The sequence below is a fragment of the Corvus kubaryi genome, unplaced genomic scaffold, assembly GCF_017639235.1.
Source record: "Corvus kubaryi isolate FWS band 111438036 unplaced genomic scaffold, C.kubaryi_AGA036_p1.0 69, whole genome shotgun sequence".
Taxonomy (NCBI): Eukaryota; Metazoa; Chordata; class Aves; order Passeriformes; family Corvidae; genus Corvus; species Corvus kubaryi.
The window spans coordinates 4,313,519-4,325,523 of NW_024582057.1; the positions used below are offsets into that span (position 1 = coordinate 4,313,519).

General features: G+C 41.1%; 1 protein-coding gene across 7 annotated transcripts in view; it reads right to left on the bottom strand.

Moving 5' to 3' along the window:
* PHACTR1 (phosphatase and actin regulator 1) overlaps window positions 1-12,005 on the bottom strand; it is a 292,345-nt gene that overhangs the window by 102,336 nt on the left and 178,004 nt on the right. For all 7 annotated transcript variants that reach the window (XM_042049210.1, XM_042049207.1, XM_042049213.1 and 4 more), the window contains one exon: window positions 5,449-5,613. In XM_042049210.1, the coding sequence (XP_041905144.1) occupies window positions 5,449-5,613 (165 nt within the window). The remainder of the gene's footprint in view (window positions 1-5,448; window positions 5,614-12,005) is intronic.

Sequence of the window (12,005 nt, forward strand, 5' to 3'; positions counted from 1 at the left end):
CAACAAGGCTTAACAAGTGGAAAAAAAAGATTTGGGCACAAAATTAATATCTGTTTTAAAGCAGATTTTGGGAGTGAGGCAGATAAAGGTTGGATGAGTTGACTTTGTTGTGGCTCACTTACTATCTTTAAATGGCTTGAGTGAAAGCAAACGGAAGAGCGTGTTATACTCTCCATAAAAAGTAAACTGAAAAAATCCACATGCTCCCTTTTGTGGCATTGTCTACAGTATTGCACTTAAATCTTTAAATCCAGAGTGCAGACCTCATTTATTACTATTTAACAGAGGAACTGCTAGCAAGAGAAGATTGTCATTCTCTGTACAGATAACTATTAAAAGAGTCTTAAGGCCCTTAGGCAGCAGATCAACCCACAAACCTGCACTGAATGTCCTTTTTCCCCAAGCCAACTGATGATGCTTGGCTCACAGTGGTCTGCCTTTTGGCTCTTCTCATATTCTGGTCTACTTCAGCCCCAGTCTTTATCCCTTCCAACTCCCCAGTCCTACACCTTGAGACAGGTTCTTGAACACCAACCCCTACAATGTTACCTGAGCCAATGAAGCCTTAAATGAAACAGGAGCAGGTCTTCCCTATTCTCAGTAGGGTACCCCAAGCATGAGGCTGGAAAGTCACAGTTGTGTCCTCCTCTGGTCACAGAACAGGACGTGGCTCACTAGCTCACCCATGGGTTTTGGGATGGGAACTGTGGCACCAGAGGACTGATATGTGATCACTGCCCTGTGGAAGAGGATTGTAAGTATTTCTAGGAAGGGAGCCTGGGACACAAATAAAAGGAGGTTTCAACATATCTAGGAGGAAAGGCTGAGTTGAAAAGATTTCCTTTTCTCTCTTTAGTATTAGTGGTTGTCTCAGACTACCATCTACTTGGCAACAGAGCTGCTGAGGAGCTTTCCTCTGACACTCTCTGCTCATTGTACAGTGTGCCAATGTACCTAACCCAAACATTGCTGAATCCTTTGCTCTCCTACTTACAGCTGAGCTTTCTTTACACCCTTTAATTTCTCACCATTTCCTGCTTTCCTCATTCCAACCAGTGTCCTTCAAGTACAAGTTACATGCTTCCTCCTCCCTTTTGCCTGAGCACTGCAATTCAGGAAGCAAGGATGGGGAAAGACATACGCACCAATTCTTTAAAATGAAGGTCACCAGAAATGGAAATGACAAAACAAGACATTTTTTTCTACTCAAACTCCTCCAGCAGCTGAAAGACTTTTTTTCTGAAAGGTTGCAAACAGTTGGCTTTTGATGAAAGCGGTGATAGAAACCTTCAATAGTATTTCAAGTAAGCACAGAATCTATTTCCCCTAAAGCTTCTTTATTTCAGAAGCAGTTCCTTCTCCAAAACATCTCCAGGAAATGACATTTCAGCATGTGTATGGCACTGCAATAGAACAACCACATACCCAGGAACATTTTTCAAGTTCACAGCAAGGTGAGCAGAAGATCAAGGTATTAAAAAAAAAGACAAAGGTCTAGCAGAGGAGACAGCTTGCTCTCTTGCTCTCTGCTTTGCTGATTCCCACAGTGCCCAGTGTGGCTTTTAAAACTTTGACCAGTCTTCTAGAGCCATCCCAGCTGTATCCAGCCAAGGAAATGTGCTTGGGAATAGAAAATTCTTTCTTCCTGGCTTCTTCTGCCTAAGTGAGGCTGCTCCTTGTCAGCTCTAAGAAACCATCCTCTCGAAAGATACAATCTTGCCATTTAGAAATTTGCCTGTTCTCCCAACTTTATCATATTTCTCATTTTGTTGAGGGGGCCTTGGTCCTGCATGGAAATAAAGGTTTCCACACTTTCTGTAAAAATCTTAGTAAGTTTAAAAAACATACAGCATACCTTTGACTGTAGCATGAATAGCAGTGTGGCAGAGTTTGATTTCTTTGTCTAACTCCCTGTATATAGAACTTCAGTGTCAGGAGAGTTTATGTTGTACTGTGGGAGTTTCATCACCCATCAAGGAACTTTCAATAGGATCTTCTGGGATAAAATGATTTGCAATTCTGACACTGAAAACCACTTTGTGCTGATAGGAACTTCACTTCTGTCCAGGAGGAGAACTACTGTGAGAATTAACTTGTTTCTGTTCTGGCTGTGGTACACTGGTGTCCCTTACATAGTGTAATCTCCCCGTTTTTCTGAGATTGAGCCTGTCCATAGCCAAAGCCCATCTTTCATTCACAGTGCACATTCTTTACAGCTCCTTAACACACCACCTTGCAGCGGAAGAGGTTGCTCTGATCAAACCCCACGGCTCATCTGGCGCTTCCCATCTGCCAACACATCACCCTATCCGTAATCTTTTCTACATGCTCTGGCTGCTTTACAAAATACCTAATGATGATCTCACAGACAGGCCAGCTGCAAGGCAAAGGCATGAGACGTCTGCACCAAAACCCAAGACTCTTACCTTCGTCCTAAGTCAGCACCAAGGCACTGTCAGACTTTTGACCCTTCTGCATAGTCACTACAGAGATACCAAAATCAATGTAACATATAAACTCTATGAAACACAAACATCCTTTTGACCTTCTGCTTGTCAGTGACAATCCAGTAACAAAGATGGAGGATGGGGGACTTGTTATGCTCAAATATCACAATTTGAGTATTGATGTGCTAAGAGGACTCATATATAATAAGCGTAACATTGAGGTCCTCCATCAATCAAATTATGGTCTGTCTCACCTTATGCAATTACCAGGTGTCAGAAAATAACTTCTCCTATTACCTAAAAGGTTTTTTTGCCCATTGACTGCTGAATTGTATTTTAAAACATTCATATCTGAATAAATAAGCAGAGCTTTTCGTCTGATAAAGATATGGATATACAAAATGTTAGCGCTTGGAAATACCAAGAAAAAGGCAACCTTTCAACCTTATATATCAGCGTGACTCTTTCTTCCTGTCCTCTCCCAGGGAAGAACCTCCCATTAATTTCAAAGGAAATTTCATCAGATTAGGCCATATGTTTTGACTCTTACTACTTTTGACATTAAAAATAATTGAATCCATTGTTGCAGCAAGTAAGAGCCTAATAAAATACTTATATTACTATTTATTTTTTGATAATTACTGATGTTCTGTGCAGGTGGGAAAGCTTGGGTGCATGCCTGTAGGACACTAATGGGAATGGGGTTTTTTTCCAAGTGTCACATTTATCAGTGCACTAGAAGAAAATAAGCCTGTATTATGAAGTTTCATGCTGGCTCTCATTATGCCATCCCACTAGCTTGTCCTTTGATTTATTATAAAAATTAAATATATTTTCTCAGTGAGATCAGAGGTATTGGACAAGAGGTCATGGAAATGCTGGCAGAAAAATGCTAGTTTTCCATGTGTCAAATCTTTTGTACTACACATCCAAGGTTCAGCCAATGCTTCTTAATTGCTCGGGGGTCTTGTAGGATGCTGGTGGACTCCTGTTCCCCAGGGCTGGGGATGATGGAAACTGTGAGGTCCCAGCTCTTGCACAGTTCAGAAGTAAATCTCTATCTCTGACTTCCACAGGGTGCTCAGCAAATTTGACATTCTTGTCAATTTTGCTGCATTTAGTAGCGGCGGGAGCTGACAGGAGTACCAATTTTGCAGAGCAGCTGCAGGATACTGTTAACTTACTAGAATTGAAAATTTTTCAAAAAAAAAAAAAAAAAAGTTTTGGATTCAACTGAGATCAAATCCAGTACTGCGACTGACAAATGTTCCTGGAGACCCAGCTTTTAAATTAGTTTTTCAGACACTGAACTCCCTCTTACCAGGGGAGAAGATATGCTGGCATGTCTGGTAAAACTTCCTATTCCTCTGAGAAGAGAAAATACATGTTTTCAGTCTGGTTTTAATCATTGTGTACTTTCCAAACATTTTGGTAATGGGGCAAATCTAAGCAATACTTCTTGTAATGCCCAGAGCAGACTATGGAGCCATATTCAATCCAGCTTCAAACTAGTCAGTCTAACCACAGCAGTAAGCAGCTCAGTCTCACCTCATGGAGCTGGAGAAACCACAAAAATCATCAGTAGGCAGGCTTTGGCAACCCATGGTACCTCCTCAACAGCCACGGTTATTCTCCTAGTTGTAACCAACTAAGCCAGCACACTGAAACTAGATTCAAAGTAGTTGTCCCCCCAGTGTGCACATATCCCTAAGAGCTACATGGTTTTTATGGAAATCCTGCTACACTACACTCTGGTTATGACTGATGCAGAACATGAAAGACAAGTCTTTTGTTTTGCAGAAACATGTCACTTTTCATGACAATAGCTTCTCAGCTGTCAAGTCAAAAAATATGATCATCACTCAGAGTAATATAGCCATCTATTCCAGTTCATTAGTTTTTGGCTCACGAATCAGAAAGCAGCTTAAACAGCACACAGTAAAGAACTCATTCAGGTACAAACCCTGGAAACACTTATTCTTCATTTAATCTCATTCAAGAATTCACATTTAGTTAAATGAGATGTCTCACCCAAATGTGGGCCATTTTCAGGAGTACAGGATTTGGGGTGCCACAGTTACACCCAAGTACTGCCTAAAAGCTTCCACTGTGCAATACACAGGGCAGAAAAGCAACTGGGTGGTAACTCAAGCCTCTTCTGGCACTTGAAGGAGCAAGATACCTGCTGCTTTCTTTCTAGTTCTAGTGAGAACAATAAGAAATCCAGAGAAACTTCATGTTTTCTCACAGATAATCCAGGCTAAAGACTTGCAGAACCACTTGTAGTAATTACTTGCCATCATGAAAGAACAAAGAAAAGAAACCTAAATAGATCACAAAGCTTTCACCACATGCATCAGTGCCTGGATCTGGGATTCTTGCTCAGACCAATTTACAATATAAACCCACTTTTTTACAGCTTTCCATAATTACAAAGGGTTTTGAACTAGGAGTGTGAGAAAGCAATGGCAGAAGGATGGGTGTGGCAGGAACTGAGATTTGGTTTTCTCCAAAAAACAAGTGACACATCATTCCTGCCCAATGGAACGAATAATTTCTGGTTATGCAAGTTATTCAACACAATGTCAACTTCTTCATCCTGTATTTTTCTCACTCCTCTATTAGCACTCACAGGAACTTAAATGTGGCTAAATCGACCACTAGTATTATCTTTTCATACTGCTTTTTCCTTTATTCATAATCTGCTGAATCAATATTCAAAGATTTCTTCTGGGTTACGCTCTAGCTCTAGTAGCAAAACTTGAAAATACAGCTTTGGTGAGCTGCTGCTTTAGTTGTAGTGCACCCACTGTGTTACTTTGGGTTTTTTTAAAGAAAACATTGGTAACAAAGTTGAAGATCTCCGTTTAGAATCTGATGAATCTCTCCAAGCCAAGCTCCAACTGTTGAAATAGATATAAACTGAGGCTGTATTACAAGTGGTCAGCCTTGATGAACAAAAAGTTCCAGATTAATAAACCGGCCCCAACGCAACAGTTACCTGCTGAAGTGTGCTTAAATTTTTCACTCTTCTTCTTCCTCCATTTCCACGGCTTAAAAAGTCTCCCAAGAGTGGCAAATTTGCTTCTTCTTCTGATTGGAGGCGTGTGAGTCCCAGGTACTAGAGAATCTGAACGCATTGCAGCCAGTCTTTCCACCTCTTCAGCTGTAATTTCGGCAAGAAAAAGAGAAAAAAACAAGGAAGGTGGGAAGTGAAATAAATGCTTTAATAAGTTATCAGAAAACCACACAGATGGCCAAAATTTTTCATGGACACAGAGAACCATAACAAAGGGAAAAAGTACTCCTTATTATTTTAACATTATTTCCTTTTCTTTCAGTGAAATTGTTAATCTACTGTAAAGAACAGTAGTAACAACAAGATTCAACAGGAATATGGATTATTATGTTATAAAAGTTATAATTTTTAACAAATTGTTCTACATTGCTCTAGATAGCTGGCAGTTCAGCCATCAGCCACTCCTGGGGAGGTGTGATAGAGACTGGGGAAGAGAAAGCTCAAAAAAAAGGATACAATATAATTTAAAAGAAATACTACAAGGGTTTGGTTTTTTTTTAATTGCAATGGAAAGAGACATTTCCTTTAACTAATATTTATTAAGAGCAAAGACCCTGATAAATAATGACCCTTTGGTACCATTACCGTGTCCATTAAAATCGCTTGTGTTACAAAAAGGAGCTACATTAGGAACTTCCTAGTAAGAGAGAGGGTGTTAAAAAATCACAGAATCATAGAATTGTTCAGGGTGAAAAAGACCTCTAAGATCGGGTCCAACCATTAACCCAGCACTGCCAAGTCCACCCCTAAACCACATCCCCAAGTGCCACATCTACATATCTTTTAAATCCTTCCAAAGATGGTGACTGCGCCACTTCCCTGGCAGCCTGTTCCAATGCTTTACAACCCTTTCCATGAAGAAATTTGTCCTAATATGCAATCTAAAAGCTCCATTGGTGCTACTTGAGGCCATTTCCTCTAGTCCTGCCACTGGTTACTTGGGAGAAGAGGCTGATCCCCACCTGGGTACACCCACCTTTCAGGCAGCTCTAGAGAGCAATAAGGTCCCCCCATAGCCTCTTTTTCTCCAGGCTGCCTGAGGTACTCATGATGAGACCTGTGTTCCAGAACCTTTACCAGCCCTTCTCCAGCACCTCAGTGTCTTTCTTGTAGTGAGGGGCCCAAGTCTAGTCCCATTTTTCTGCCCACTCACTGCCCTCCAATTCTTATGCTTAGCTTTTAACATTTAAACTTTTAATTTTGGGTTTTAATACTGTCCACACTTAGGGTTGAATTCCCTTGAAGGGGATAGAGGTTTTCACTGAGCTTCTGTTCTTAAGATTTCAGTTTTCTGCAACCTTTACCCTGTAATACCTCATAAAAGTCTCAATACTGAAAAAAAATCTGAAGAATTTAAATTACCCTTCCTACCTGATGAGAACAAGAGAAGTCTGGGGATGGTCACTTGGCGCAGTTATACTGCATGGTCCCCCCCATCTCACATTTGCAAGGAAAAATTTATGCTGATAGTTTTGGGAAATAATATCCCTGTGACTAGATGCACAGAGAGAGGAATGCCAGGACCACAAAGAAAACACCAACAGAGAGAAGGTACCAGCAGTCCACAAGAGAGGTTGTCTCTGTGCGGCAGCTGCCAGGGATGCAAGAGGGTCTCCCTGCCCTGGACTGAAGCATGCAGCTCTCTCCCTAAAAAAAGCATCTGCATAGTGCAGTCAGCATACAGGAGGGGGGTTTGTGTGTGGTTTGTTGTTGGGGATTTTTTTGGGGTTTTTTTGTGTTTTTTTTTTTTTTAAAGTTATTGCCTTTTTTGTTGTTGTTGTTTGTTTGTTGTTTTTTTGTTTAAAGGGATACCATTTCCCGGGCTTGTGTTATAATGTGACACTGCCACTAACACTGATTTGAGTGGTTTGCACACACAGTCTGGATTCATAAAGACAGGATGCAGATTGTCACCTCTCTTGCTCTGAAGACAACAGACTGGTGTTTCTATTCACCTCTAGTACATTAAGTATTAACCTCAGGCATGAACAGGGGCTCAGGAACCTCCGCAAGAACACTGCTTTGAAGGGATGAGCACGCCCACTCCACACTGACAGAATCACCAGAGATTTTGGCTGGCAAATTCTTATGTATATCAATGGAAATTTTTTCGAGGCTTTAAGTGAGCCAAATTTAGGTTGGTTTTCATGGGAACAGCCAGAGACGCATTTCTAACACAAAGGAGGTTTCATTATCAGAACTCCAACTGAACTACTATTTGAGTCCCTCAGGTTTTTGCAAGAAGGTTGGTCATTTTGTTATTGCTCTTCTGTTTGTTTTGAATGTTAACACGCAACACAGTCCTTTTTCCTGTAAAATATCAATGCCGGATACAGCTGCCTGTAACTTCTTTCTGAAGAAGAAAAAGCTAGCCAGCAAGATAGAGTGAACCCAGCTGTTGCAGTAGGAATGGTTAAAAACTGCTATTCTTTGGGGTAATGGAGAGAAAGACAGACCTTTCTGAGAACATCTCTTTTCAATTTAAAGCAGAGGGAATAAAAGATAATCCGGCCAAAGCACTTCATTCTGTTCCAGCTCTTTGTGCCTGACTGCCTGGAGAAATACCTTCTTATCCAAAGAACCCATTACAAGGCTCTGTCCTGTGCAGGGGCTGGACATGCTGTATCAAGGCTGGGAATTGCCTGGTTATGCCAAATAAACCATATGGGTAAAAAGAAGAGGAAATCAGAAATTTCCTTATCCTTTCTGATTTCACTGGAACCTGCTGGGCCTTGAAGACCAGCACAGGGTACAGACCATTGCCCTCTATATGCAGACCCAAAGGGACCACACCTTTTCCCCTTCCTCCATTTTTAAGATGCCTCTAGTTCAGCATGTAAGATCCCACTGTGTTCCAGTGCTGTGATGTTTTAGAGATGCAGCTAAAAGTAATGGGCTGGTATTGTCTTTGCTGCCTTATTTGGGGGATACAGGAAGTGGCCCATTGAGCAAACTGGGAATGACACACTACTGCTGCTGCTGAATTAGGCTTCCTGCTGAGAAACCTACAGCTGAAACATATTGTTCTTCTTGCTGCTCACCCTCTCCCCTTTTCCCCATCACTGAGCCAAGATCTCTGCTACCCAGGTGCCTTAGTTACTAAATCTCAGAGCTGCAACAACTTCTCTTTGATAGCTGGTCCTAACTGGTATTTCTGAGGCCATTCCCTGGAGAACTGACACCCCTTAAAGACACTCTCACAACATACACACAGCTCTGTCCCACAACAGCTGCGCCCTCATGCCCCTGGGGAAGCTTTTCCCACTCAGGGTAAATGAGTATGGATTTACAGTCAGGCAAAACTAACATTAGAGTCAAAAAGAATTTACCCAAAGGGTGAGTTCACTGAAAGCCAAACACAGTGTAAAAACCATTCCCATATTTTGACTGCTCTTCCCTGAATTTCAGTAATGTCTCACACACAAATCTGTGGCCTCAGAGTCCTGCAGTGCCTGGCATCAGTCATGAAAGTGGCCTTTCTCCTTCATCCTCTCCAAACACACACACAGTTCCAAGCTAATGCAAGTAACAGCTCTTTTTCCTTCTCATTCGCATTTCTCAGAAGGACATGATTTTTTTTCATGAGAAATGCTCTCAAGAGCACTGCTAATTCAAAGCATAATAATCACTGGCTAGGAATAAACCACATTAGCATAAAGCCATGACAGTTTTAATACAGCAAGAATAAAAGCAGACCACAATGCAAGAAGTAAATGCCAGAATTCTGTGCTCCTCTCTGCTGCTGCATCTTTTGCTCAAGTTGGCCGGATTTCTCTGCCTTTTTGGCTCATAATGACGACTGACTGGCTGTGGGCTGCGACACCCACTGCTGACAGCAGGCTCCGTAGGCTGATTTCACACCTTTGCTGTTCCCAAAAAAGCTGGTACTTGCAGGAATGGAAAGTAACCCAGACCTTGCACTCTTTTTCTATCTCTTTTGCCTTCAAAGAGGAAAGCAGTCCCAGCAGTCCCAGCCTGATCAGTCTGCTGAACTGGGAGAGGGAACTGCCGTGTGCATTAGTACCTGTAGTCACACTGCTGAGATCTCATCTTGACACCGGTGCCACAAATGTGATGTTTATGTCTTACAGTTGCTGCTGATACTCAGTGCTTTTGGGAACTTGTTCTGATATTTTTCCAGGATCTGAGAGATCTTTCTGAGACACAGAGAAATACTGGGACCTGCACTTATGGCAAGAGGGTGATGCAATCCTCCCCTCCCCCCGCCTCCACTGTCTTCTGTCCAAGCTGTCATTCCAGAGTTAGCAATCGGGAAACCAAACCTGAGAGTTTTTCATAGGCTGTTTGGCTGTGAGACAGCTCTCAAGATTTTACTGTAGTTCTTAATACTCTTGAAGTCCATATAGACTTTATATAAGGCTTAAGCAAGACTTGAGGTTTTAATGAAAAAAACCCACCACAAACTGAAGTACTTTGCATCCAAGTAATATAAAAAAAATTTTACTTGTTTGAAATACACTACGATGAAAAAAAGAGGCCAGGCCATCTTGGACCTGTTCTGTATGTTCTTATGATTCTCCCACATCTTTCAGTAGGGTGTTAATTTCCAGAAAGTCCAGTAAGAGACAACATAGGGGTCGCCTACTTTTTGGATTTGAGAAGCATAGCACACAGATCAAAGGCCCTCCCAAAGGCAACATAACTTAGAAAGTATTCCTGGAGAATGACAGCCAGTTTTATCATTCCTACCACTGTCTGGGAATCACTTAATCTTTGAATGTTGCTGATACATAATAGCGGCTTCCATTATACCCAGCTTCCATTTTAGAAAAAACCCACTATTACTGCATTTGGTTACAAAAAGCAGTTTCATTGCTGAAGGCTGAAGCCCACCCATCCCACTGGTGGTTTTTAATATTACCTTCCTCACTGGTAATCACACAAAGTTCTCTCTCAGACCTTTTCTTAACACTAATTTTTCTTAATCAGACACATGATGATCTTAACAGGCAATTTACTTCATGAAGTTCGATTTTAAGTCTTCCTAGGAAGCACCAATGGCTACTTCATGCTTTCTGTGATATTTGCACAAATCTGTAGTAACAGGCTGAAAATTATCTTGGACCTAAAGATGCAATTAACTAAATGTGCTATATTATTTAATGACAAGAACTCTATATAAATAAATACCCCTAACATAATATTACTCATTGCCAATCCACATCGAACCAGTCTTTATCCTGCAGATCAGTTTCCAACAAACTCCTGTTGCAGGGTTTCTTTTGAACTTGCTCCCCAAATATCCTTCACTTCAGACTGCATGGACCTTATTTTAGCAGCTTTATTCAACACAAGATGCAGACACACCATATGTCTTTTTGAAATGACAGGAAACCTGAACAACTTCTCTAATTGCTGAGCACTTACGTCTACTCTTTACCCGAATGGGAAAACTTTCAATTAAAAAACCACCTTGTTTTTCTTTCAGGAAAATTGTTTATTTTCTGTTCTTCTATTATGTTCAGTTATTTCCCTTTAATTTCCTTTTGCACCTGGAATTAATTTCCATCAGCCTTGCCTTTACTATGTGAATTGCCCATTTAAACTTTTCCTAACTTCACAAAGGTCTGTTTTCCAATGAAAGACAAGGCATGGCACGCTGCAGTCTAAACGCAGTCTTGCCAAACGAGGATGATTACCTATTTGGTGGAGAACAGCTCCCACTGGATGTGTGCATTTGCAGTGGCAGTGAGTTGGCATAGTGGTTTTATGAGCCATGAAGAGCCTGTCAGTAGCTTTCCTTTGCATGCTAAGCAGCACTCACATGTTCCAAACCCCTGCCAATTATTCCCGCTCCCCAGGTGTGCAGCACTTTGCGTTGTGTCCATAAACGGAGTCTCTCATCTCTTAACCTTGCCTGTTTCAGCACAGGTACCACACCATGGTAAAGCTCTGCTCTCAGCTACAATCCCTCTATCTCAGTCTATTTATTTTTCTTGTTTGCACAGAAGTGCAGAGAATAGTTTTAGAAGTCTAATCCCTCTAGGACCCTGCTTTCAACTCATCCCCATTTTGACGTAAAACGTAAATTATTCATGCTAATTGCAATCTGAAAGCCATTTTTTTAACCTCTGCCAACTACACTGCACTGAATGCATCACTCTAAATATGTCTTTATTGATATGAATTCTCTCAAAACACCAAGTATTTTCTGTATCATAAGATAGTACATAAGATTTTCACTTGCAACAAAAGAAATTTATTAGGTTATGTCACCAACAGCCATATAATCTCTTCCTATAAACCCTGCAAATACAGAAAATAAAGATTTTTACATTTCTTTGATATCAGCTGTTTTGTTTCCTTTATTGCTCTTATTACTTACCAGGTTTTCCATCTCTTATGCATTTATTTCATACAGATTCAAGGCTAAATCAAATAAACAGTACTGTAGCTCATCACTGTCCTGTGCCCAGACACCGAAGCAGACAGCACAGGTCTGTCTTGGGCATCACACA